The sequence below is a fragment of the Camellia sinensis genome, chromosome 3, assembly GCF_055761805.1.
Source record: "Camellia sinensis isolate YWXY chromosome 3, ASM5576180v1, whole genome shotgun sequence".
Classification (NCBI taxonomy): Eukaryota; Viridiplantae; Streptophyta; class Magnoliopsida; order Ericales; family Theaceae; genus Camellia; species Camellia sinensis.
The window spans coordinates 1563871-1591626 of record NC_138963.1 but is presented as its reverse complement, the minus strand read 5'-3'; the positions used below and the strand labels follow the sequence as shown (position 1 = coordinate 1591626).

The 27756-nt window shown below is 40.2% G+C and overlaps 2 protein-coding genes across 9 annotated transcripts in view; both read left to right on the top strand.

Annotated features, from left to right (window-relative positions):
- LOC114297569 (putative LRR receptor-like serine/threonine-protein kinase At1g06840) overlaps positions 1-8848 on the top strand; it is a 46051-nt gene extending 37203 nt beyond the window's left edge. For 7 of the 8 annotated variants that reach the window (XM_028242005.2, XM_028242006.2, XM_028242008.2 and 4 more), the window contains 6 exons: positions 965-1123; positions 1223-1506; positions 1958-2009; positions 2918-3168; positions 3741-3875; positions 4137-4638. In XM_028242005.2, the coding sequence (XP_028097806.2) occupies positions 965-1123; positions 1223-1506; positions 1958-2009; positions 2918-3168; positions 3741-3875; positions 4137-4469 (1214 nt within the window). In that variant the 3' untranslated portion in view covers positions 4470-4638. Of the gene's footprint in view, positions 1-964; positions 1124-1222; positions 1507-1957; positions 2010-2917; positions 3169-3740; positions 3876-4136; positions 4639-8762 lie in introns of those variants that run through there. The other variant, XM_082918938.1, reaches the window with a different exon arrangement.
- Positions 8849-8865: 17 nt separating this feature from the next.
- Positions 8866-27756, top strand: part of LOC114297591 (putative zinc transporter At3g08650) — a 74234-nt gene continuing 55343 nt past the window's right edge. Inside the window, exons 1-3 of the mRNA XM_082918934.1 lie at positions 8866-9433; positions 21815-21820; positions 25728-25732. Of these exons, the coding sequence (XP_082775060.1) occupies positions 9031-9433; positions 21815-21820; positions 25728-25732 (414 nt within the window). The 5' untranslated portion in view covers positions 8866-9030. The remainder of the gene's footprint in view (positions 9434-21814; positions 21821-25727; positions 25733-27756) is intronic.

The window sequence follows — 27756 nt, the reverse complement described above, 5'->3', positions numbered from 1 at the left end:
CCGAGATAAGAAGCGTGGAAGAGATCTGTGGGAGATAGGAGCAGAGGCTCTCTCCAAATCAAAGAGTGGTGTGAGTTGAGTTGAGGATGTAGGATTCCCTTCTCCTCTTGTATCTCTGGTGTATTATCTCTAGCTTCAGGGGGATGCAGCGTCTCAGTGAGGAGATGAAGATTCTGTTGGTTTTTTGGGCGTGACCGAGTGTGACAAGATTAGCAGCAGTGTGTGCAGTGGATCACCTCACATGGGTTGAGGGGGTGATTTGTTGGATATATTCATCACCTCATATGAGATGATCATGGAGCACCCACTTTGGAGAGAGTGGGGGTGGCTCACCAACTCCAACCCACTAGTGTGGAAGAAGGTAGGTGGCAACCAATGAGGTTCTCCCTCATTTGTGTATAAATGGAGGAGGTGTTGGATAGGCAAGGTAGAGTGTAAACCAACCAAGAGAGTGAGAGATGTGAGGTAGAGAAACCGTCTCTCTCGGTGTGAGTGAGGGAGACGGGTGGATGGGTGAGTGAGAATAGTGTGAGTTTCTCCTCTATTGTAATCTTTCTGTAATCTCTCCATTGTTATAATGATAAACGGTTACTCTCCCGTGGACGTAGGCAATATGGCCGAACCACGTTAAATATGGTGTCTCCTTCTGTGTGGGTGTGTTTTTCTACTTGGTATGATTTCTACAAGATCTTGGGCGGGATCCCCGATCCCCAACACCCCCAACCAAACACAGCATTAGTGGAACTTTGTCCTTAGAAGCAGCTGGTTGTTGGAAGAGGGTTCCAGCTGCCACCCCAAATAGTTGTGTTCTATACCTTTCCTGAGTTGTTTGTACGTACATATGCAGATGTTTACATTAATCACTACGGGAAAAAAGTAAAGAGCAATACAAAGCAAACTTTTATTCGTATTTATATTTATTTTCCTGGGAATTGTACCCTCATATGAATTGTTATTGTTGTAGTGAATTTTGAGACTGGTGGGAAAACTATAAGCAAGGGCATTTTGATAGCCATTGTTTTAGCAGCTGTTGCCTGTGCTGTCACAACCTCTACAGTAGTCACATTTTTTGCTGTCAGAAGACATTCTAGAAACCAGCATACCATTTCAAGAAATAATTTATGTGAGTTGTTTTATATAAATACTGAAAGTTAATTCTCTTTATCAATTTTATCATGTATGAGAATTACAAAGGAGAGCCACTCCGTTATAATCTTTGCAGCCTCAAAGATGTCTATAAAAATTGATGGCGTTAAAAGCTTCACCCTTGAAGAAATGGCATTGGCAGCTGACAATTTCAATAGCTCAAGTCAAGTTGGCCAAGGAGGTTATGGGGAGGTTTATAGAGGAATTTTATCTGATAACACAGTTGTGGCCATAAAGCGTGCAAAAGAAGGGTCTTTTCAGGGGAAAAAGGAATTCTTGACAGAGATAGAAATGTTGTCAAGGTTACATCATCGAAATCTAGTTTCATTGGTTGGCTACTGTGGTGAAGAAGGAGAACAGGTATGTTATGTTGGGAAGTTTTTCAACTGAATATGAAAGAAACAGTTCACATGTGAATCCAACGTTGAGATATGAAAGATACATTCATATCCCAATATTGGAAGTTTCTGGTAAACTGAATATCAACTGTATACAAAAGAACATTTCACATGCAAATTCCATTCAATGTGTCTAAATGTCTATCTTGATTTTTCAAGCAAGTTTCAAACTTCCTATGCGTTTAGGCATTTTAATTTTGTTTATGTAGATGATATCCTTTCCTTGTATACTTGGTACGTTTGTGTTATGTCGAGCTTACTAGTATCTTATGCACACTTCAAGACTGAAGGTGTTTATGCAGCTGTTGTCCAATCAACGGATGGACGTGATGTAGTTCAGTGTTTAGATGTGTGAGGTCAATTCCAGTGTAGAAACTTATTCATCTGATTATGTTCTTGGTGCATGTGCACAGATGCTGGTTTATGAGTTCATGCCTAATGGCACATTGAAAGATTGGCTTTCTGGTAAGTTTGTTTTTCAAAATTTATCATTTCTTGATTCTGTGTATGGTTAAATTTCTATACTTTTTTTTCTCCTTTCCCCACTGAAGGCTGTTCTGGTCTTCAAGAAGATTTTGGCTTCTTCTTTTTTTTTTTTTTTTTTTTTTTTTTTTTTTTTTTTAGCATTAGATTGGAATGACCATGATGTGTAGATGGAAAAGAATTTTATTGATGTCTTTGGCCAGTCTGATTTGCATCAACCTATTATTCTTCGGGAGAACCCTGTAGCTTAGTGGTTTTGGATCCATTTGACCCTTGTTATGCATCTATTCTTATCTTCTCATCATTTTCTAGAATGTCAAGTGGCCAATAAATTTAAAAATTCAACTGAACATTAGTGAGGGCTCCGCAACTATTGACAAACCAACATCAAAGCAAAGTGTTAAAAATACCCCCAAAAATAAAGGCCTTGTTTGGTTTGTTTTTCAGAAAAAAATTTAGGAAAAATTCTTTACAAATAAATTTGTAAGAATAATCAAACCAAACAAATTTTTTCAAAAAAAATCTCAAAATTTTGTTTGGTTACCTACTTTCCAAAATCACTCACTCTCTCTCATACACATCAAATCAATCACTTTTTTTAAAACTCTCTCGTCAAGACAATTTTTCAAAACCATTTCTACAAAAAGGCAAACCAAACCAGGTTTCGTACTTTTGATCTCAAAAACTACTCTACAAACATAAACCAAACACACCCTACTTTATACTCTGCCTGTTGTTGCCAGTAGATAATTCCAGTTTTCTTTCACTGAGAAGTTTTCTATTTCATCCAATTTGCATCAACAATTTTGTGCGTTCAAATTTCATGTGTTCTACATCTTTGTTGAGAAGTTCTCCCTAAGCTCTAATTGATGGTTTTTGGATTTCAACAGCTAAATCTAAGGAAACTTTGAATTTTGGTGTGAGGTTACAAATTGCATTGGGTTCAGCCAAGGGCATCCTTTATCTCCATACTGAAGCTCATCCACCTATATTCCATCGAGATATCAAGGCCAGCAACATATTGCTGGACTCCAAATTTTCTGCTAAAGTCTCTGATTTTGGACTTTCACGACTTGCACCACCTCTGGACGATGAAGCGAATGTGCCTAATCATGTATCCACAATTGTGAGGGGAACACCGGTAAGTCTAACTCTGCTAACACTATTGAAGTTTATAAAATGAGGAAACTATATTCACGTGCATATGTATACATCTTCATACTAACTTGCTTTGTAATTTTCTTAGGTTCTAATTAAATATCAATGTGAAAAGGGAAAGATGTAGAGTTCTTTTTTTTTTTTCTTTTTTTTTTGCCATGAAGATGTGAATGTTATGAAAGATCATTGGTTGTTATTCTTTGCACGTTATCTTCATGAAATCTCAAGAGAAATATATATTGCTTCTTGTTGATGATACAAATAAGAATGTGGTAATTTGTATGATCATGTCTCCTCCTGACAGTCCATTTTAAGGTTAAATGTAATTTTAGAGTCCTTAAACTAGTTCTTAACTGTATTCTAGTCATAGAAGTTATTTACAGTATTTGTTTATTTATTCATTTATGAAACACCATCAGAGACAGAATAAAGGTTATATAATTGGTAGGACTTTCCTGTTTATTTGATATCTAACTTTTCTAGTACTGTCAAATGTCTCGAGGTTCAATTGTTTCTGTTCTCAAAAAACTCTCTTATGGCGGCATATATTTGCAGGGTTACCTTGATCCTGAATATCTCTTGACCCGTAAATTGACAGACAAAAGTGATGTTTATAGCCTTGGTGTTGTATTTCTGGAGATATTGACAGGAATGCAACCAATATCACATGGCAAAAACATTGTCCGCGAGGTAGTTCCTCTGACTATATGTTACACTTTTTATAAGTTATCTTCTCTCTTGTCTGCTTACGGGTGTCAAACATCATGAGAGTTGAAATCATTTTTTTTCTCACGATTTTTCAATTAGGTTTTGTGTATAAAACAACAAAATTTATGCTGCCAGAAAGATTAGTACAATTTACTTCATGTCAAGTTCTGCTAAATGAGCCTTAGCAGTAATTGTGTTTCTTGAAAACATTACCTTACCTTCATTTGGAATCTTTGAATTCAGGTGAATTTGGCACATCGATCAGGCACAATGTTCTCAATGATAGACAGCAGAATGGGCTCTTACCCGTCTGAATGCGTGGAGAGGTTTGTAGATTTGGCACTGAGATGTTGCCAGGACAATCCAGAAGAACGGCCTTCAATGTTGGATGTGGTCAGGGAGCTGGAAAACATACTGCGAACGATGCCAGAAACGGGACTGAACACATCAGAATCAACATCAATATATTTTGGTGAATCTACTCCATCGTCTTCGTTGCCCTTTGTAAGCAGGGATCCATATGTATGGTCAAATGATCTTATCAGTGGTGTCATGCCCACCATCACACCTCGCTGAATTGCCTGGAAAATTTAAAAAGACGTAAAGGAATTATCGAAATCTGTATTTTGGGAATGAAAACCGCATTCTATTATTGTTATTTTGCTGTTTAAATTGTGAGGGGAAGAAAATTTGATGTACATTATTTGTTTAGGATTTCAAAATGTAATACAAGTTTGTTATTGTAGAAGCTTGTCTTTACATTCATTTTTGTCACAACTCATACGGCAGTGAACAAAGGCGCAAGGTTTTCTAATTCAACTTATGGAGGATGAGATTTAAGTAGTTTTCAAATTTTGTTTGACGAAAATAAACACAAAAAAGATAATTCTAAATTTTCAATAATTAGTTACCTTTCAAAAAAAGAAAAAATCATATGAAAATTATGATTTTTTTTTTTTTTTTTTTTTTCATTTTATTTGGCAATTAGATTAAAAGTCAGCTTTTAATTTTTTAATTTTTATAAGCCACATCGCCTCTCTATTTTTTAATATGTTTTTTATAAAAAAAAAAATTAAAAATTGACTTTTTAACGTACTTTTCATTCAAAATAGGCCGATTAAGCTTTATCAACTTGAAGCATTATTCAAGTGTGTTTGGTTTGAGTTTTCTGGATTAAGTTTTTTGAAAATTGAGTTTTTTGGTTTTCGTATTCTTTTGTTTTTAGTGTATATTTTTTAAATTTTAAACATTTTTTTTTTACTTTTTTAGATGCACCTTAGTTTGATGTATCTAAAAAGTAAAAAATTTGTGAAAAAAATATTTTAAAAAATTAATAAATACATAAAAATATAAAAAATGTACTGAATTCTTGTATTTTTTTTAATTTTTGGTATTTAGTGAAGTTTTAAAAGATTTTTTTTTACAATTTTTTTACTTTTTATGTGTATTTATGTTAGGTGTATCTAAAAAGTAAAAAAATTGCTTAAAATATTAAAAAAATTCAGTAAAAACAAAAAAACACGGAACATAAGAATGTAAAAATTTTCTGAAAAGTATTTTCTGAAAAATGAAAACAAGCAAGCTGATTATTATTTTTTTTTCTAAAAAGCAAAGTTTAAAAGACGCGCCAAACTTTTCCCATATAAAAAAATAATAAAAAATTTAGAACCTATTTGGTAACCATTTCGTTTTCAGTTTATATTTACAAAAATTTTAAAAATTATCATAAAAACTTGTTTGATAGTTTTTTTGGTTTATAAATAGTTGTCTCAGTTTGTAAATTTACGGAAAAAATGTAAACTCAAAAAATGAATTTACGTTGATTTTTAAACAAAAATTTAAAATTTTGACTAACAATTTTTTTTTCTAATAATTTTTTGTTAATTTTTTTTTTCAAGGGGGATTTGGTCATAGCCTCCTCACTATCTAATTTCTCTTTCAAAATGACAAGAATTATATAAGTACTTTCAAAACCTCCTGATATTTTAAAACTTGTTTCTTTTACTATATTACCCTCATATCTATCAGCTCTCCTATTAAGACATTTTCACTATGTATTTCAGAGTAAAATTTTACTCTGTATGAAAGTAAAATTTTACTATGAATGAGAGTAAAATTTTACACTCTGAAACTAAAAGTAAAATTTTATTCTGTATAAAAGTAAAATTTTACTCTGAAAAATAAGTAAATTGTAAGACTCTGAAGCTAAAAGTAAAATTTTACTCTGTATAAAAGTAAAATTTTACTCTGGTTCTGTCAAATGAAAAAAACAGAGCAATAGAACCAGAGTAAAATTTTACTCTAGTTCTATCAAATGAAATTTGATGTTTACTCTGAAAAATCGATGGAATTTTGAGCTTTGAGCTTTGAATCAGGCCTATAATCCTTGAATCAATCGATGTTTACTTTGAAAAACATTGAATCATGCCTATAATCCTTGAATCAGACTCATAATCTTAAAATTTTAGAGAAATCTCAATTTTTCATACCCCGGTTCTGCAGATTTTACAGATTTTTCAGATTTTTAAAACTTTGAACTTTCAAAAATCTATATATTCGAATTTAAATCTCAAAACACACAAACACACACACACACATATATATATATATATATATATATATGTATCAGTGCGATTTGCAAGTTCTCCACAGCTCCGGCCATGGAGGAAGCTAGGATTAGAAGAGAGAGACGAGATAGAAGATGAACAGTTGAAGGAGAGTTGAGAAGATGCAGAGAGAGATCGTCGGAGCTTAGAAATGACACAGCTCCGGCCATGGAGGAAGCTACGGTTAGAAGTGAGAGACGAGAAAGAAGATAAATTTTGTATCTGGATTGTGTATATGTGAGGGTATAATAGTCTGATAAAATATTTAAATAATAAATTTTGCCCTTTATGCAAGATTTTATAATTATGAGGGGGTTTAGAAAGTATAATTTTTTTCTTAGTCCTTCTAACAATGAAAGAAAGGTAAAGGGGGTTTATAGCCAAATTTCCCTTTTTCGAATTATAATGTGTATGATCTCATTATCATAAATAATAAAAAAATAAATATAAATATTTTAAGCCTGAACAAATATATTTTTTAGTTTATGTTTTTAAAAATTTTCAAACATTTTGTTCAAACCAAAAGTATTTGTAGTTTATATTTTTTTAAAAATAAAAATCAATTTATAAAATTTTTGTAAACATAAACCAAAGATGTAAACGTTACCAAATGCTAGTAATTGCTAAACATGGCATTTTTTTTAGCATTAAGTTAAAAACAAAAAACAAAATAATAACTGAAAAAGAAAGTGCTAAACCAAATGTATTATTGTTTGCATTTTTTATTTTACACACACATGATTAACCAAATAATTAGAATTTTTTTTGAAAAAAAGAAAAAAGAAAAAAGAAGCAAACAAAAAGAAAAATAACAAATAGGTCATCCCTCATCGTGCATTACAAGTATCCAAGACAAATAAATAAAATTTTATTGATGAGTATTGGAGAAATTATTGATGAATAACAAAGTATAAAATTATTACATTTGTAAGACATAGGCTTTCATTAAAAAAAACAATATAAATAAATAAATAAACAAACTTTCATTAGGTAATATAAAGTATTGATTTTTTGTTTATTATATTTTTTGGATTCAGCAATGCTGCTGCGTGGGCGTGGTGGCATTACTAAAAGCGGTTTTTCTAGTCAACAATTGAATTGAGAGAATACATACATACAAACGTACACACAGCTTGCTTTTCTTTGTTTGTTTGCAAAACAACGAGCGGATTACAGATAGAGTTAGCTAGGTCTACATTTAATTAGGGTTTACTTTACGCGCTGTTTTGGTGGACCACGACACGAGGCCACTACGACTCCTCAATAATCCTATTCTTTCTTCTTTCTGTAAGTTGAGCTTTTCTCATTGCGAATTTCGATTCAAACTTTTCACCATTCCATTCTTTTCTCACTTTCCAATTCAATTGTGTTCCTTAATTCTAATTTCTGTCATCTTGTTTGTTTTTAATTTTTTAAAAAATATTTTTCAGAAAATTTTATTTTCTTATTTTTCGTGTTTTTTTTTTATTTTTATTAAATTTTTTTAATATTTTAAACAATTTTTTTACTTTTTAGACACACCTAACATAAATACACTTAAAAAGTAAAAAAATTGTAAAAAAAATCTTTTAAAAATTCATTAAATACTAAAAATATAAAAAAAATATAAGAATTCAGTACATTTTTTCTATTTTTATGTATTTATTAATTTTTTAAAATATTTTTTCACAAATTTTTTACTTTTTAGATAGATCTAAATAAGGTGCATCTAAAAAAATAAAAAAAAATGTTTAAAATTTAAAAAATATTTACTAAAAACAACAAAACACGAAAACAAAAAAAAAGTCAATTTTCAAAAAACTTGATCCAGAAAACTCAAACCAAACACACTAATTAGTTTTTGTCCTTTGTGAACTATCCATTTTATTTCTGTATAGTTGCTGAATTCTTTGACACCTGGGTGGGGGTACGTGGAATTCATTGTTTGAAATCGATTTCTGATGGACTTAGCGTATTGCGAGGATTTATGACCCCCACTTTCACTTTGCGAAAAGCAACTTCTTTGATTTCTTTATTTGTGGCCATAGAAAATGCTTTTATGTTTCCTAATTACGGTTAGTAATTAGTTTGTGTAGTCTTAGTTGAATGTGAATTGGGATTTCAGAGACAATGCTGGCTGTCGATTAATCATGTGAGTTTTGGTAAAAGGGGAAGTCTTTGGGTTATTGAATTATGTGATATTGGAAGTGAAGCTATATATACTTGTTGTGAGATCTTTTTGCTTATGTAAGTTATATATTGTTTCGGTTTTGTCATCCTGCAGACATTGGTCCAACCCCGCTTCCAACTACATGTCGGTATCTGATTTTCTTGCTGATTCTTTTACTGGGATTTAATCAGGATGTGTTTACAGAGATTTAGTTGATCGTGTATGTGCATCGGACAAGCAAGTTAAAGTCGGTGTGGCTAAGATTGAGTTGAAGGCTTTGGAGCAACTTCTATTCTGGTTGATTCTGTGACTATTATTGGATGTTTCATCTGACATTCCTGAGTTGAGAAATAATTGTCTTTCAGCGTACATATAAACAAAAATGGATTTGAGATTTAAACAGGTCCTGTTATTTATGCTATTTCTTGTGGTTTTGAATGGTCATGCCACAGCAGAGTCAGAAACAGAGAGTTTACCAAGGTTAAGAGCTGCTCCATTGAGGAATACAGGGGGTAGTGTTATAGACGGCGTAGGGACAGAGGATGTCCTTATATCTGATAGTGATACGAATGGACTGGATGAAAGGAAGGTTGGAAGTGGCAGAGTCTCAGTGTCCACAGTTGCATTTCTCACGCTGGCAATGGCTGTTGCTACCGGTTTAGGTGCACTACAATTCTTCTTTGTGGAACTTGATCCCCAGTGGGCTGGAATATGCAATGGGATGGCTGCTGGGGTGATGTTGGCAGCAAGCTTTGACCTCATACAGAAAGGACAAGAGCATGGTTGTCACGACCCCATTCCGCCTCTAGTAGAATGGTGTCATGATGGCTAGTAATCCGAGATTACCAAAGGCCAACTTACAAAGATTCACACAATCAGAGTATATATATATATATATATATATGGGGCATACATGTGTGGAAACAATAAATTTAAATATAAATAGTCCATAAGAACTGTGCATAAATCAAATGAAATGACATACATCATGACATCGTTTACAACTTGGATACAAATGAAATAAAGTACATATTACATCTTGATCAAAAGGTTTCTCAAGCCGAAACATACAAAAGATATGGATTACAAATTAAGAAGCATAATCTTCAAGATGCTAGCAAAACATGAATCCAAAACAACTTGCAAATGACATCTAGACGTCACTGTCCTCTTGCTCGTCACCTACATATATATAAGGAGGGGGTGAGCTTGGATACTCAGTGAATGATATTAGTAATAAAGGTTTGACCGAATGATATTCGAAATCTTTATCAAAACAATACATAGCATAACTTGTACAAATCAAGGGATGAACTAAGGTCATCTATCAAGTCTTTCAAATCTTCAAGGGATACTTACTAGCATCAATATAATACAAGGGATGACATTCCTGACAAAACAAGGGAATAATCGACCCGGAATCGATTAGACAAACCCACCCGTACAAGACCGTCAGTGGCAAGGGAGATATCTCAAACAAGGGTACTAATTGCATTATAGTCCCCTAGCACTAAAGACTTTCCAAGAATGTCATCAAAACAAGATAATATTTGATACAAAATTAGGAATAATCATTCATATTTGAACAAACACTTTTCCAAAACGAAACAAGCACAGTTTTTATCAAAACATTAGAACATAGCTTTATTAAAAATACCACTCACACAGCTCTTCGGGTGCATGGATTAAGGCTAGAATCCAAGACCTACAAATACATGGCAAGGTCCACTGAAACGCATTTTAAGAAGACAAGAAAAGATGCTCAAAGATGGATATAAAATACATTCCCAAAATAAGCTTTACATGAGTGTAAATGATCCCGGCATTTCTTTCAAAACTAAGTCAAGACAAAGCAAAACATGTGCTGGGAGTTAAAACACTGTTTCTCATCTCGGGAAAACATGCTGAGTACCAACCAGGTCTTGGCCGAGGTCTCACACCTCTTGGCCGACGTGTGGTCTCCTAGGCCTAGGTGCAAGATCTAGGCAAGAGTGGGTCTCAACGACCACACTTAGGGAAATAAAAGGCTGAAAAATCTGGGTTTCCTCTTGAAAAACATGAAGAACATGAATGCCAAAATTATAACTTCTTTATTCAAAATCTGAGATTTCACGAGACGAGTTCAAAAACATGGACCTGAGTACCCATAGTTGAAGATCTTCTTGAAAACAAACATAAAAACACGAAACTTGTTACAAACTTTCGGATCAAAACATGGTTTTCCTTCAAGAACACAAGAACATCATTTTCTCTTTCTAAAATCAAACTTTAAATCAATGCATGGCTCATGAATCATGTCAGATCATGCAATGTGATCAAATAAACATAAAGAACAACAAGAGTAGATCAAGAATATAACCTCAAAACACGGATCTAACGGCTCAAACTCTAAAGATTAAGCTTGGGATCTAGCTCTCTCACTCTAAACTTCTCTTTCTCTTCCTAGAGCTTCTCTCTCTACAATGCAAAAGGTATGACACAAATGATATGGGTTCTCAGCTAGTACCTGACTTAACCCTCTGCTGGGACATGTGGCAACGCCAGATTAGATCTCCTCAAAAAGGTGACAGAATGACAAGATAAGAGTTATGACAAAGTGTGTATATCAAGTAAGGTGACAAGGGCACTCTAACAAGGAAATGACTTCGGATTAAGACATAGGCTTCGGCAAGTAAGGTCTCAATGATCTCAGCTAGGAATGATGACACTTGACTTAGCTGTGCCACACCTCGGTCTAGGTCATACCAGTCCAGGAACAAGATCACTAGGTACAAGGATCAAGGATCTAGGACGCCTAGAAGATAGCATCTCGGCCTAGATGATACACACCTCGGCCTAGATGATGACATCTCAGCTAATATGCCAGGGTGAAGGTGGAGGTCAACCAAATTGGTTCCAAGGTGGTCCTAGGTGTTAGCGTGCAATGGCCTAGGTGTGAGAGGTTCAAAGGTGTGACCTAGGCTACGCACACCAAGCAAGGAACAAAGCATACAAGCAATACTCAAACAAATCACGTAAGCACAAAACAAGACAGGGACCTTTACTTTAGGCAAAACAAGTCAAAATCTACAAATGCAAGCTTAACAAAACAAAATCATGCAGATGCACATGAACATGGCTAAGACGAGGATAAGGGTCATTATAGTCTACCCCCCTTAAAGAAGTTTGGTCCCCAAACTTAAGTTACCTTGCCCTGAAAACAACTCCGGATAACGGATTTTCACTTCCTCTTCCATTTCCCATGTGGCCTCTTTGCCGTAATGCTCATTCCATTCAATTTTCACCATCGGTATCACTTATTCCTCAACTGTTTCACTTGCCTATCAATAATTTTCATCGACTTCTCCTCATAACCTAAATCTTCATTAACCACAATTCCAGAATAATCAATCACATGCAGTAGGTCCCGAATATACTTCCTTAACATCGAGACATGAAACACATTGTGGACTTGGCTTAATTCTAGCGGTAAGGCAAGCCTATAGGCAACGGGGTTAAACTTTTCAAGAATTTCAAATGGCCTGATGTAATGAGTTGCTAACTTACCTTTCTTCCCAAATCTTGGAACTCCTTTCATCGGCGAAATCTTCAGGAATACGTGATCCCCAACTTCAAATTCTAACTCCTTTCTTCTCTGATCGGCATAACTCTTCTGTCGACTTTGAGCGGTTTTGATTCTTTGTTGAATGAGTTTAATCTTCTCAGTTGTCACTTGAACTAGCTCGGGACCAATCAAAGCTTTGTCTCCTACCTCGGTCCAACATATCGGCGATTTGCACTTCTTTCCATACAAAGCTTCATATGGTGCCATGCCAATGCTAGCTTGATAACTGTTGTTGTAAGCAAATTCCACTAATGACAAATGCACTTCCCAACTTCCCTTGAAGTCCAATACACATAGTCTAAGCATATCTTCAAGTGTCTGAATTGTTCTCTCGGTTTGCCCATCGGTCTGGGGATGAAAAGCTGTGCTAAACCTGAACTCGGCTCCCAAAGCTCTTTATAGACTCTGCCAAAATCTAGAAACAAACTTCGGATCTCGGTCTGACACAATGGACATCGGCACTCCATGAAGTCTAACAATCTTATTCATATACAACAAAGCAAGTCGATCGGCATTAAAGGTAGTCTTAACGGGCAAGAAGTGTGTTGACTTAGTTAATCTATCAACGATAACCCAAATCGAATCCATACCTTTTTGTGTCTTCGGCAAACCAACCACGAAATCTATGGAGATATGTTCCTATTTCCACTCTGGAATCGGCAAGGGTCGAAGAAGTCCTGCTGGCCTTTGGTGTTCTGCTTTTACTTGTTGACAATACAAACACTGGGATACAAACTCGGCTATTTCTCTTTTCATATTTGGCCACCAAAAAAGTTTGCTTCACATCTTGGTGTTCCCTGGATGAACGGCAAATCTGGAACCATGGGCTTCCTGCAAAATTCTTCTTTTCAACTCTGGGACGTCGACCACGCACAATCTTCCTTCAAACTTAAGTACTTGATTTTCGATAGTGTACCCTAGCCTCGGCTTAGTGGCAACCTCATCAATTACCTTCTTGAAGAATTCATCCTCCATCTGTCTGGTCTTTACCTCCTCAATAATAGTCGGCTCCACTGAAATTGTTGCTAAACAAGCTAAATTCCCAACTAGCTTCCTGCTCAGCGCGTCGGCCACTGAGTTAACTTTACCTGGGTGATACTGAATCTGCAAGTCGTAGTCTTTCAACAACTCCAGCCATCTCCTTTGCCTCATATTTAATTCTTTCTAAGTGAACAAGTATTTCAGACTCTTGTGATATGTGAAAACTTGACAAGAAGCTCCATACAAGTAATGACGCCAAATTTTCAAGGCAAATACTACGACTGCTAGTTCTAAATCATGGGTAGGATAATTCTTTTCATGGGGTTTCAATTGACGAGATGCATATGCTATGACTTTACCCCCTTGCATTAACACACAACCCAAACCCTTATGTGAAGCATCACTATAAATCTGAAATTCCTCATTACCTGACGGTAGTACAAGGATCGGTGCTGTGACTGGCCTCGTCTTTAGCTCCTGGAAAGCTGACTCTCTATTCCCGGTCCATTCATATGCCACTCCCTTCTGAGTCAATTGTGTCAATGGTACTGCAATCCTCGAGAAGTCCTTCACAAACTTTCTGTAATAACTTGCCAAACCCAGAAAACTACGGACCTTGGACATGTTAGTCGGCATCGGCCAATTCACAATGGCTTCAATCTTACTTGGATCAACAGAGATACCCTCTTCATTAATTACATGACCCAAAAATGAAATGCTAGAAAGCCAAAACTCACACTTGCTAAGCTTGGCATACAACCTTCTGTCTCTCAAAATCTGTAAGGCAAGTCTCAAATGCTTCTCATGCTCATCACTACTCTTGGAATAGATCAATATATCGTCGATGAAAACAACCACAAACTCATCTAGGTATGGCTTAAAGACGCTGTTCATCAAATCCATGAATGCTGCAGGAGCATTAGTCACTCCAAAAGGCATTACCAAAAACTCGTAGTGGCCATACCTTGTCCGAAAAACAGTCTTCTCAACATCCTCGGCTTTAACCTTGAGCTGGTGGTAGCCCGACCTGAGATCAATTTTGGAAAAGACTCATGGTTCTTGTAATTGGTCAAGCAAATCATCAATCATCGACAATGAATACTTATTCTTAATAGCTACCTTACTCAATTCTCGGTAATCAATACAAAGACGAAGTGCACCATTCTTTTTCTTAACAAATAAAACTGGCACTCCCCAAGGTGAAGTACTCGGCCTAATGAAACCCTTATCCCACAACTCTTGTAATTGCAATTTCAATTCTTTAAGCTTGGCGGGGGCCATCCTATAGGGTGTTTTGGAGATATGCTGAGTCCCCGATATAACGTCAACAGTAAATTCTATTTCCCTATCGACTAAGTGGCTAGACAAATCATTTGGGAAAACGTCGGGGAATTTATTAACAACTAGATATCGACCAATTCAACGTTTCCATTCAGATTACCTAGTTATAGACACCCCATTTTTGACCGTCCTCAAGACTTGGACGTCACCGCTTGAACGCTTGGTGATCACCCATGTTCATACTCGTTCTGAGTTCCCGGAGGTCTCGGCTACGCGCCTCGCCTCAGGATCTCTCAACTCGACTGTTTTGTGTTTGATTTTGCACCAAACACTTGTGTTTTTGCTTCTAAGGGTAGAGAGTAGCTTGTTAGCTACCCCTGACACCCACCGGCCCTGGCTTGAGGCCACCGACCGTGTATTCTTGCTACCAGCCATTGGTGAAATATACCATTGGCCGGTCGGCATTTGGTATGGTCGGCCGACCATCTGTTTGGCCGATGGACTCCTTTTCTGGCCGATACCACCTTTTTGCCTTTTTTAGGTATAATGCGTGCCTGTTGTGCCAGTTGGAATGCACGGACCCTGCCCTTCATGCACGGGTGTAGCTGTTTTAAACCTTTGTACCTTTTTGGTCCAAGCTTCCTAGAGAAGATTGCACCCTTTGCTCAAGCTTCTTAAGGAAGCTTGACCCTTTGTCGTAGCTTCCTCAAGAAGCTTACACCCTTAGCTTAGCTTCCTTCGGAAGCCTTGACCCTTTTTGAATTGCTTTCCTTGGAAGCTTAATTTTTGCATTGTCTCTATAAGAGACCCCTCTTCTCCTTTGATGGGGTTGAGCAAAAAATCAGACCTAGAACATATATATTCTGATACATACATCTTCTCTCTCTATATCTCACTCTCTCTCTCTTCATTTGTGTGTGTTTGAAGGCCTAAAAGGGTGATTTGTTCTTACTTTTGCACTAAAACACACACCATTACACCATACTTCGACTTTGGGAGGTGTTGAGGGTTTATTCTTGAGGTTTTGAGCTGATTTTGATCAGAAGAAGGTGGCTGGACTTGCTGTTCTTGAGGTGTTCTTCAAGGGTAACACTTTTGCTTTAGATTCTCCAATCTTGCACTAGCTTTTGACCTGCTTTGCACACTGATTTGAGCTTCGTGTATAACTAAAAAAAATCTTGTATTTGTATTCTTAAGATACTTCATTAAGGTCATTTTGTTGTTCGGGGTCGATCTCCCCCTCTTAGGTCTTGTTTGGCCCTTTTTGTGCTCTCTTTGATAAGCTTTGGGGACTTTTGTGTATTGGCCTTCTCACCACTGAAATCCAGTGGATTTTTTCGTGGTGAGGAAGGGGTTTTGAAGTATTGCATAGGGGAGGGACACCCCTCTCCCTTGGTCTCTCTTTTGTTTGCATTTTTGGCCTATAAGGATAGCATGTATGATTAGTTGTTCTTGGCTTCATTCCAAAGGTTTTTGGGTGTTATTGGGTCATATTACGCCTCTGTTTTTGGTCGGATTAAAGGTCCCTTGCACGCATAATATACTTACTTTGTATTCCCCCGTTATGCCTAGAAGTGCATCATGCATTTAACCTACTATGCTCTCATGTTTTGGCTTAACTTTGTGAAGTTCTTAGCCATGTTTTACCATGATTAAGGTATGTTGGGAGCTTATTTGATCATATTTATCATGTTTGGTATAGCCCCTTTGTATTTTGGCTTGTGAGCCTTGAGGGTGTGAGTCATGAGCATGCTTTAGTTGGGTTGTTTCAATGATTTGGAGTCATTTCACATGCCATTTCAGTCCCTAATCCATGTTCCTATGCTTGCATCCATCACCCTTTTCATGCCTTGAAGAGGTGTCCTTTGGTGCCTTGAAATGAGCATTGTGTATGCTTATGTATTTAAGTCTTTGGGGCCGCCATATCAGTGGGTTTTGGGGCATATTTTGATGCATAAAAACTCTGTTTTGGGTTGCTTAGTTCATGCCATGTTTGCTTGGGGTAGGTGTTGAGCAATGCTCTCTTTTGTAGCCTTGAATACCTTCTATTTTGCATCCATTCCCTAGCATGCCTTAGTGTCATCTTTTGCATGCTTTTCAGAGTCTAACATGAGTGTTTAATGTCCAAGCATATTGCCTTTAAGTATACTTAGAGTTGTCCCCTTTCACGCTTAGATGATAGGCCTTGGTGTGTGCATGCTTGCATGCATAAGTTGTGCCATTTTTGACTCTTTTGGCCACTGTTTTAAGGTGTGGCTGAGGCCTCTCATTTCAGTCTAAGTCCATTCTTGTACATAGTTGTATGTTTGACTTGTTGCCTCTCGTAGCATGCTTGCATTGTACCATGTTTGCATCGCATGTTAAATTGCATTGTATTGCTTCTCGCATGATTAGCACAATGCATGCTTGCATAATATATTGCATTGCATTTGGCATGTTTTGCATCTTAGCCTCATGTTGCATTCTTGAGCCATGTTTGTATACATGCATTGCATTGCTTGGTTTGGGGTGTCAAACCAAGCATGAGGATTGAGGGTGTTCGTACTCCAAGTGACGTAACACGTCTCAATTCTCAGTCGCCGATGCCCTTGATCTCAATATGATAGGGTGTTGGCATTCATCTCTTTTGTTGCATGCATTTTACATTGAATGGCAAACTTGGCCTCTTAGGCCATCATGCATTAAAATGCATAATTGATGGCCCGAGGGTCGAGGGTCATGCTCCCTTGAGTCCATTGCATGATAGGGAGTGTGGTCATGCTCACATTTACTTGAAAATTCCATGCCATACACTGCTTGCCCTCTGTTGCTGTCAACTGCAGGATTCTGCAGGAATAAATAGCCGGCCGGCTACTTAGAGTGCCGACCGACCAAATACAATTAGTCGGTGGCTCAACCAATGGTCAATGACCATTCCCTTCGGTCGGTAGTGTCCCCACTTGGTCGGTGATGCTCCCCAGTGTTCAGAGAAGCCTCCTTGGGACTTGTGCAAATTTTCAAAGGAGCAGGGCAGTGTAAACAGAGGCAACAGTGCTATAGCAGCGAGTTTCTGAGCGGGGCGAGTCAAGCATGCATCATTCACGCATTCCGAGGCAGAGTTGCGGCAGTCTCTTTAGCTTCACATTTAAATCATTTTTGTGATTAATTTGTTAATTAATTAGGGGGTCTATAATAATTAATTAGCTAGGATAGTTGATTCATTATTTGGACTGTATTATTCTTTTGGTCCCTCCGGGGGAGGGCGAATTTGTAATAAGTGTGGGTGAGTGTGTGCATGTCTTCCAACCCCCACTTCTTTCTCCTTTTACTTACCTGCTTTTAATGGTTAGTATTAGGTCATTTAAATTAGCATACCTTATGCTATGCATGCGTGCATCCATACATTTGTCTTGCATGCACCCGGCTCGGCGCATCATACTAATTGCATTGTATTTCAATTCCAAGTTGAATACGTGTTAGTTGCAGCATCATCATACGCCATCTTAGAATAGCCGAGCCTATTGTATTCGCATTCCTGCATGTGTTGCATTAGGCATTTCTGTATAGTTAGGATCATGCATGCATTTCTAACATAGCTTTTGTTTTGGCTTGGAGTACTCGGTAAGCTTTTACGTTTTAGCATCCTTGCACGCGTGTGAACGTTGCCATGACAGCATGATTACCATGAGGCTATTTGCTCATGTGATATAATTGCTTGAATGCCTGTGGATGGAGGTTGAATTACTTGAATTAGAATACTGCATTAAAACCGTGATTCAGGGAATACTGCATTAAAACTGTGAGTTTTAAGCCCACTTGATAGTGGCAAAAACCATCTTTTCTAAAGCCCACTCGAGGGTGGCAAAACCTGCATTTTAGCCTACTTACGAGTAGCAAACTGCTTTCAAAAAGCAAACATGAAATGTTTTGTTCTAACTCAGGTGATTCAGTCTATACTTGTATGTTGTGCGCACCACATTGTAAATCTAGGCTAATAACCGGAATAAGAACGCATAATATTTTCAAAACAAGATATCATGATTAGTAGAGGCCGATCTTCAGATCGGCAAGAGGGGGTGCTCATAGCTGACCTTCCCCAATCGTACCCAAGTTCCCGAGCCGAGGCAACTCTGGTGATGACGGACACGTGGCCTTAGGCAAACGAGTCAGGGTTTCCTAACTTCACCCAAAATAAAATATTTAGGTGGCGACTCTGTATCTGGCAAAGCAGTCCATGTTTGACACTTCTTTACAAAATCTTTTTTTTCAAAACGATTTGCCGGATTTGGACTCTTTGGTTCAAATTAAGAACCGTGACAATTAGGGTCCGAACTATAGTGAGCCTAAAGACGAACAAAATGGGACTCATCCTCCCGGGGCGTTCGAGGATGTCTACATTTTCTGGCGACTCTGCTGGGGAAATTAGAGAACTTGACTCGAACTCGTGATATCTTGTTTTGACTACACTTATGTGTTTCTTTGCATTGCATGTGCATTGGTGCGCCTAGGACACCGTGTTGGCCATGTGCTCTTCCTGAACGGTTTGCTGGAGGCTTGACTTTGTCAAAGCATGCCATAAGGCTGACCGGTTGCGGGCTCTGCCAGTATGGGAACGCAAACCCCGGTTTTAATGGGGCACCCTTTTCGACCATTCGACCTAGTGCATATTCGGAATCCATAGCGACCATTCCAAACTAGGACAGGTTGCTTACCCGATATAGGTTGTTTGAAACCGCTGTGTGCGTAGTGAAACCCTAGTTCCTGACAAAATAGGACAGGGAAACCCTACCCCAACATAGGGGTGTTTTGGCTCTCACTTATCTGCTATGTGCTTTAGAGTGCGTCTCTACAAGGATGCGTATATCGGTTTGCATGTTTGGGCATCAGGCCTACAGGCATCAGTGTTTTTCGGGAATCAGTTATCTGCAGGTATCAGATTCAGACTTGGGGGCAATGATTTGGAAACAATAATCAATGGTTGAGGAACAATGTATTCAGCTTATCGACAGTGTGTTGTGATACCCAACTGTGTGTTGTGTGTTTATTTTACGCTGTTATGCTGTCCGTTTATCTGGTTGTTTTATTTTCTTATTATCGCTTTATTTATCTTTTTGCTAGGTAGTTTAGTGCGATTGCTTCTAACCCAGTAGATATTTCCCAAGCACTCTGGACTAGAGGTCGTCGACTCTATCGATCTGAGGATCTGATAGACGGACAACCAGTGTACTACTCACTACCCCCGATTACTAGACGAAGGGCAGTTAGGCAGAAGATATCAGTCCGTCGATCAGTACAGAGGGCTTTGTCTACCCCACCTGAGCACAGTAGGGATCAGGGCTTCGTTTCTCCCACAGAGAGGGAACATATACCGGAAATTCAATCAGATCAGAATAGTATGGCAAGCTGAGAGGAGATGGTGCGCCAGCTCCAAGAAAGCATGAAAACTATGCAGCAAGACGCTGTCCAACAGGCGGAGTTCGCCAAGCAACAGGCCACGGTTATGACTGAACAAGCAGAGTTAATCGTGAGGCTACAACAGCAGGCCGGAGCATCTGCTTCGCATCAAGCTCCTCCCCCGCTGGGAGTTTCAACACTCGGGGAGACAGCTAATGTTTAGAATGATACAGACATTCCCACAGGGCCACCTCCGCTCCCAATCCTACCCCAGATCCTACCCCAGTTATCCAAAACGCCCACTAACCTACCGGACTCCCCCTTTGAATTCGAGACAGATCCCACAACATTGAAGTTGAGCAGGCTTGAAAAGCTATTCAAGAGATCCCAGGGGGTCAAGGCCATCCCTAACAATGAAGATGGATATACCGATGCAGCTGTGACGCTGCCGGACAGATTCAAGATGCCGCATATTGACCGATTTGATGGATCCGGGGATCCCATGGTGCACCTGAGATTGTTTTTAGATATCTTAAGGCCAATGGGCCTCACCAGACTGCAGAAGCTGTCTCTATTCGGCCGGACCCTGTCAGGTGTGGCAGCCATATGGTATGCCAAATTAGAAGATGATGTCAAGAGAAACTGGGATGAGATGGCTGAGGCCTTCATTACACACTACTCATATAACACGCAAATCGAGATTACGACCCGCGACCTCGAGACAACAAGGCAGGAGCCTAAGGAGAGCTTTTCAAAGTTCGTGACCAGATGGAGGGCCAAGGCCTCGATGATGACCCTAAGGCCCATAGATAAAGATCAGATCAAGATGATTGTGCGCAATCTCTAGCCTAAGCTGATGCAGAAAATGATCGTGCTCCCCTTCCCTACCTTTTCAGATCTGCATGAGATGGGAGTACAGATCGAGGATACCTTGAAGCAGGGTTTAATTGATAATGACCGGGAGCAACCCAGAAGAACTTTCAATCACAACAACAATGCAGGCCCGAGCGGCGTTACAACTGCAAGAGCCTCAGAAGTGAGCATGGTCACCACCATTCCCCCTCCCCCTCCAAGACCCATGGCAGCTACGCCATTCTCCGGTGCGTCCGGAAGCCATATACAAACAGCCAAATACCCACCCAAAAACCAAAGAACCTTCACTCCACTATATATGCCCCTGTCCAAAGCTCTGGGAGTTTTAATCAGAAAATAGCACTTGAAGCCCCTAGAGCCGCGGCCATTACCGGAAAGACTTCCCCCTACCCACAACCCAGTCAAATATTGCGCATTTCACCAACAGCACAGTCATGACACCGACCAATGCTTCCGATTACGTCATGAGATTCAAGATCTCATCGATAACGGGGTGATTTTGCCTCCCGAGAACCCTAATGTTACAACAAACCCTCTCCCACCACACAACCAAGCTCCACCTTCCAAAAGAATCAATTTTATCCAGACTAGGGTCGTATCTTACGATCCTAGCATATATATCACTCTTTCCCACCTACCTAAGTCGGAGGTGTTCCTTCCTGGCTGCACTGACTTGTGCATGTTGAATATCTCCAGAACCCGACCTGAACCAACGGTGGTGACTGTCGAAGACAGAACAGGGGAAGTTTCAGAGGAGAATGGGATTGTTGAGCCAGAATCTGAGGAATCTGGGAGTTCTGCTGAGGAAGCCTACAATCCAAGTGATTATATTCTGTCAGCAGGTCAGGTTCGGCCCGTTGTAGGATTTTCAGAGAGGGCAGAGCTGTGTATGATCCGAGGGGATGGATTTGAGCAGGGGACAGATAATTTGACGGCTATAGAAGAGGGCCTTGCCAACCTCTAGTTTTTCAATGACCAAGATCCAGGGGGCGCAGCAGTCAACTGGTTTGATTATGAGGAATTAGCGGAGGCTACCGGGTGGTTGGATGATCAGCCGGATGTTGTGGAAGAGTTCCAACCAGAACGAGGCCCGGCAGGGGCAAGAATGTTAGTGACGACCGGAAGGGCCGAAGAGCAGAGTACATTACTGGGGAGCGCCGGTGTCAAGAATTTCGCTCAGGATCAGAGCATTTTGAATATAGGAGTTATTGAACAGTCAGTTGTACTGACACAATTGGAACAGGAAAGGTTTGAGGATTCTGAGAGAATCAGGAAAGCTAAAACCCATGAGAGGACTGAAACTGCTATGTACACAGAAATAGAGAATGCTGCGAGCATATGGATGGAGGGTACTGCGAGTACGAGAGCAGTCATACCAAAGCCGGACAGGTGTCTGTCGGCTGCCAATGGAATGTGGTGGGAAGACGACGATCTATGTTTTGCCCACACGGATGAGGACTGGGAAAGTAACCAGCCAGACGATACCTGGTACATCGGCGAGGTCGATCATATAACAAGGAGTGGACGGTATTTCAAGCCTCCCATCTAGATCAGCCAGAGGCATCTGGGAAGGATAAGGAAGCTGAAAAACAGAAAGAGAAGCAACTCGAAGAAGAAGCTGTACTGAAGCAGCTGGAAAAAGATACAAGCAGACATCTCCATCTGGGGACTGCTTATGGCATCGTGGGTGCATCGACAAGCTGTCTTATCGGCCATGGACAAGGCCAAGCTCTCAATAGAAACCACGCCAGAGCAGCTAGTGGAATTAGCTTTTTTGGGGAGAGCTACCCCGATGTTGACTTTTTCCGACAAGGAATTGCCACCTGAGGGGGCGAACCACAATAAGCCACTCTACGTTTCGGTGGAATGTAGAAACAAATGGATCTCGGTGGTTTTTGTTGATACCGAATCCGCCATCAACGTTTGCCCGACAAGGACAGCGTATGCAATCGGTTTAAAAACCGCAGACTTTGTGCTGACAGCTCAGGTGATTCGGGCATATGACAACACGAGCAGAGAAGTCATGGGGACAGTGAAAATTCAGACCAAGGTTGGGCCGAGACAGCATGAGATAGATTTCCATGTCTTAGAGGTTCCTGCAACTTTCAACCTGCTTTTGGGGCGACCGTGGCTGCATCAGGTGAAGGCAGTATCATCCACCTTGTATCAGATGGTGAAATACCCCCATGGGAAGGGAGTAGCCATTGTTTTTGAGAATTCGTCGATCCATCCACCACCAGAAGTATCCACGCCAGTTTTGGAAATTGAGCACGGTATGGAAGATGTGTTCATGTCAGGTTTTACCTTAGCTAAGGCTCGGGTTGTGCGAAATATCATGGCGGCTAATGAGGGGGTGTATGTCAGTGCTCAAGCAATATACCTCATGAACAAGCTCCAACACATCCCCGGGATGGGATTGGAAAAGAGCGGCCGGAAGGGCGTTGCAACATTGGCCGAAGTGCCACACAACCCACACACCTTTGGCTTGGGTTATCTGCCCACCAAAGAGGATTTGGTAATGAAAGGTAAGGAGATGGCTGGGAGAGCCAGAGCGAAACAGATGGGGAAGCCTTTTGAGTTGATGCACCGGCCCATCCAGGGTACCCTAAACGGACGCTTCGTCCGGGAGGGGGAGAACTTTCCATTTTGTGGCTTCCCAGAGCCATGGTTGAACGCGGAGAGGAAGCGCGTGCCGGGGTTTGAGATCTTCTTCGACCTGCAGTTATCCGGGGATGACGTTGCCGAAGAGCAGATGGACCCATTAGCTGAGGCTGAGCAGAGTAGGAAAGTGGAGTCTGAAGACTTTGAAATTGAAATGGGGGTAGCACTGGCTTGTCTACTTTCACATCCTCCGATCGAACAGAAGTGCTTGGGGGATAACTTCTCGGTGTCCATGATCAGGAATGAAACGGCTGCGGGCCTACCAGCAAACATTTTGGATGCATCCATCGCACCCTCTCTCATTTGGCAATACGAGGAGGGATTTTTGTCAAGTAGCACCGGGTCAGATAGTGAGCCGGAATCTAATTCCACCGAGTCTTGTGAGTCGGAATCAGGTTCCAGCTCGACTGAGTCTGAGTCCGGTATTCCTGGGGGTGACAACCCGGATGCCACAGTCCTGTCCAGGTCGTCTTTTTCTTTCTCTTTTGAGTCTGTTGTAACAGAAGAATCGGACGAATTGGATGTGCTTAATGAGAATGATGTGGATGTGGTTTCTGAGTACTTTTCTGTACCTTTGATTTATTGCTTGAATCAGGACTTTCAAAATTTTGATAACAACGACGAGGAAGAAATTCCCCCAGTTTTGTAACGCTTAATTGAACAAGAGCAGGAAAGATTTGTTAAACCTTTAGTTGATGAAATCACTACTGTGAATGTCGGTACTGAGAAGGACCCGCGGCTGGTCCAGATCGGGTCCACGTTGTCTTCGGAGGAACGCGAGCGCTTAGTCACTTTATTAAAAGATTTCAAAGATGTTTTCGCATGGTCCTACGAAGACATGCCTGGGATCGATCCTGAGATTGTATAGCACCGGATCCCTCTTGACCCCGAGGCCCGACCCGTTAAACAAAAACCCAGGAGAATCCGCCCCGACTGGGCTCTCAAGATTAAGGAAGAGGTCACCAAACAAATCGATGCAGGATTTCTGCTGGTATCCGAATACCCGACTTGGTTGGCCAACATAGTTCCAGTGCCGAAGAAGGATGACAGGATCAGGGTGTGCATGGATTTCAAGGAGCTGAACAAAGCCAGTCCGAAGGACGACTTTCCCTTGCCGCATATCGACGAGGTGGTAGATTTCACAGCGGGGCATGCTTTGCTTTCGTTTATGGATGGCTTCTCAGGCTACAACCAGATAGTGATGGCACCCGAAGATCGGAAAAAGACTGCCTTCACCACCTCGTGGGGGACATACTGCTACAGAGTGATGCCATTTGGGTTGAAGAACGCTAGAGCTACATATCAACGGGCCGCGACCACAATATTACATGACATGATCCACAAAGAGGTTGAGGTGTATGTGGATGACATGATTGTCAAGACCAAAGAAAGAGAGGGCCACTACACCGCCTTGCAAAAGTTCTTCCAAAGGATCAGAGAATTCCGTTTGCGGCTAAATCCTCAGAAGTGCACGTTTGGTGTTACAGCAGGGAAAATGCTAGGGTTTTTGATTACACAGAGAGGTATCGAAGTCGACCCTTCCAAAATCAAGGCCATCTTAGAAATACCACCACCAAAAACTGAAAAGGAAGTGCGAGGCTTTCTGGGTAAAGTGCAATTCATAAGAAGGTTTATCTCAAAATTAACCTTGACTTGTGAACCACTTTTTGGTCTCCTGAAGAAAGGAAAGAAATTCTAATGGGACGGCCGATGCCAAGCTACTTTTGAACAGATCAAGGAATATTTATAGAACCTACCTGTGTTGTCACCACCAGAGCCGGGAAAACCATTGATATTGTACCTTTCAGTGACCGAGACTACAATAGGCTGTATTCTCGCGCAAGAATCAAAGGACAAGGTGGAGAGGGCCATCTACTATCTAAGCAAGAAGATGTTAGAGTATGAGACTCGTTACACGCTGTTGGAGAAAGCTTGCCTAGCTTTGGTATGGGCTACCAGGAAGCTGCGACACTACCTATTAGCTCACTCTGTAATGTTGGTTTCACGACTAGATCCCATCAAATATCTTTTCGAAAAACCGGCGCTTACGGGTAGGTGTAGACGCGCCCGTGGGCCTCACTACAGTTCGGACTCAATTTGTGTCACGGTTCTTAATCTGAACCAAAGAGTCCAAATCCGGCAAATCGTTTTGAGAAACAGATTTTTGAAAAGAAGTGCCAAACATGGACTGCTTTGCCAGATACAGAGTCGCCACCTAAATATTTTTTATGGGGGAATTTAGGAAACCCTGACTCGGTGCCAAAGGCCACGTGTCCGTCATCACCAAAGTTGTCTCGGCTCGGGAGCTTGGGTACGATTGGGGAAGGTCAGCTATGAGCACCTCCCCTCGCCCGATCCGAAGATCGGCCTTTACTAACCATGATATCCGATTTTGAAAACGTTATGTGTTTTTATTCCGGTTATTAGCCTAGAATTACTATGTTATGCGCACAACAAATAAGTATAGACCAAATCACCTAAATTGGAACAAAACATAGCATGTTTGTTTTGAAAATGGTTTGCTACTCGCAAGTAGGCTAAAATGCAGGTTTTGCCACCCTTAAGTGGACTTTTAGAAAAAAAGGTTTTGCCACTATCGAGTGGGCTTAGAACTCACAGTTTTAATGAATTATCCCAATTTAAGCAATTCGACATTCATCCACAGGCATTCAAGCAGTTATATCACATAAGCAGCTAGCCTCATGGTAATCATGCAATTATGGCAACACTCACACGCATGCGGTATGCTAAAGCAAAAGGACTTACAGAGTACTCCAAGCCAAAACAGAAACTAATTAGTAATCATATGCATTATCCTAGTTCATGTTAAGATGGCTAATGTAACACATGCAGGATGCAGCTAGAATAGGCTCGACTATCTTGAACATAGCATGTGAAATGCAACAGATAGCACGTATTCAACTTGGAATTGAAATACAAATGCAGTTAGAATGATGCGCCGAGCCCGGTGCATGCAAAACGAATGATGCATGCTCGATCCATCTTGCCCGGAAACCCGTACCATGCCACTGCTGCCTCTGTTAATGTTGCCCTGCTCCTCTGAAAATTGCCAAAGTCTTGGGATATGTTCTCTGCACACTGTAGAACACCATCGGCTAAGAGAAATAACCGCCGGCCATGGTAAATTTCCATCGGCTTCTTTCAAGTCTATCGGCCACACATTATTTGCCGGTCGGCACTAAACACTGCCGATCGGCCACAAATTCCTGCTGGGACCTGCAGTTGACAGCAGCAGAGGGTAGAGCAGTACATGGCATGGAATTTTGAGCAAATGTTAGCTTGGTCACACTCCCAATCATGCAAGAGACGCAAGGGAGCGTGACTCTCGACCTTCGGGCCATCAATTGTGCATTTTAATGCATAATGGCCTAAGAGGCCGAGGTTGCAATTCAATATAAAATGCATGCAAACAAAACACATGAATACCAATACCCTATCATATTGGAGTCAAGGGGATTGGCGACCGAGGGTTGAGGCGCGTTTTGTCACTTGAAGTACAAACACTCCTCAATCCCCATGCCCGGTTTGACACCCCAAACCAAGCAATGCAATGCATATGTGCAAACTTGGCCCAAATGCACAACATGAGGTTAAAATGAAAAACATACCAAATGTAATGCAACCTAAAGATGCAAACTAAGTTAGTGCATTCTAAATATGCCAAGTATGGCACAATGTATATGAGATGCAACTAGATAAATGCCGTGCCAACATGCAAGTATGATACAATGTAAGCGCGAGGACCAAAACAATGCAACATGATCATGCAATGGTGGTGCTAAACCATGAAGGGCAGACCTCAGTCCATCCCAAAACAGTGACCAAAAAGTATCTAAAATGATGAACAAGCACTCATGCCAACATGCAAGCCAAAGGGGTCCAAAGCTAAGGCACAAACAAGGGGCATTCTACTACAATCATCATGACCACTCATGGCATGGACTAAGGGACCAAAAACAGATGTTCAATGCAGCAAAATACACCCAAAAACCCGCTGATATGGCAACCCCAAAATGTCTTAAACATACAAGCATGCACAATGCCCATTTCAAGGCACAAAGCTACAACACCTTAAAGCATGGGAAGGGACACAAATGACAATATAAGACCATCTTACATGGACTGAAATATGATCTTAAATAATGCCAAATCATGAGGATAGTGTAAGTTAAGCATGCTAGAAGCCAAAATACTCAAGGCCTACAAGCCAAAATGCAAAGCAACTACATCAAGCACGTCAAACATGACCAAAACAGTGGCCAACAGACCTTAAGCATGACAAATCATGACCGAAAGCTTCAACAAGCTAAGCTA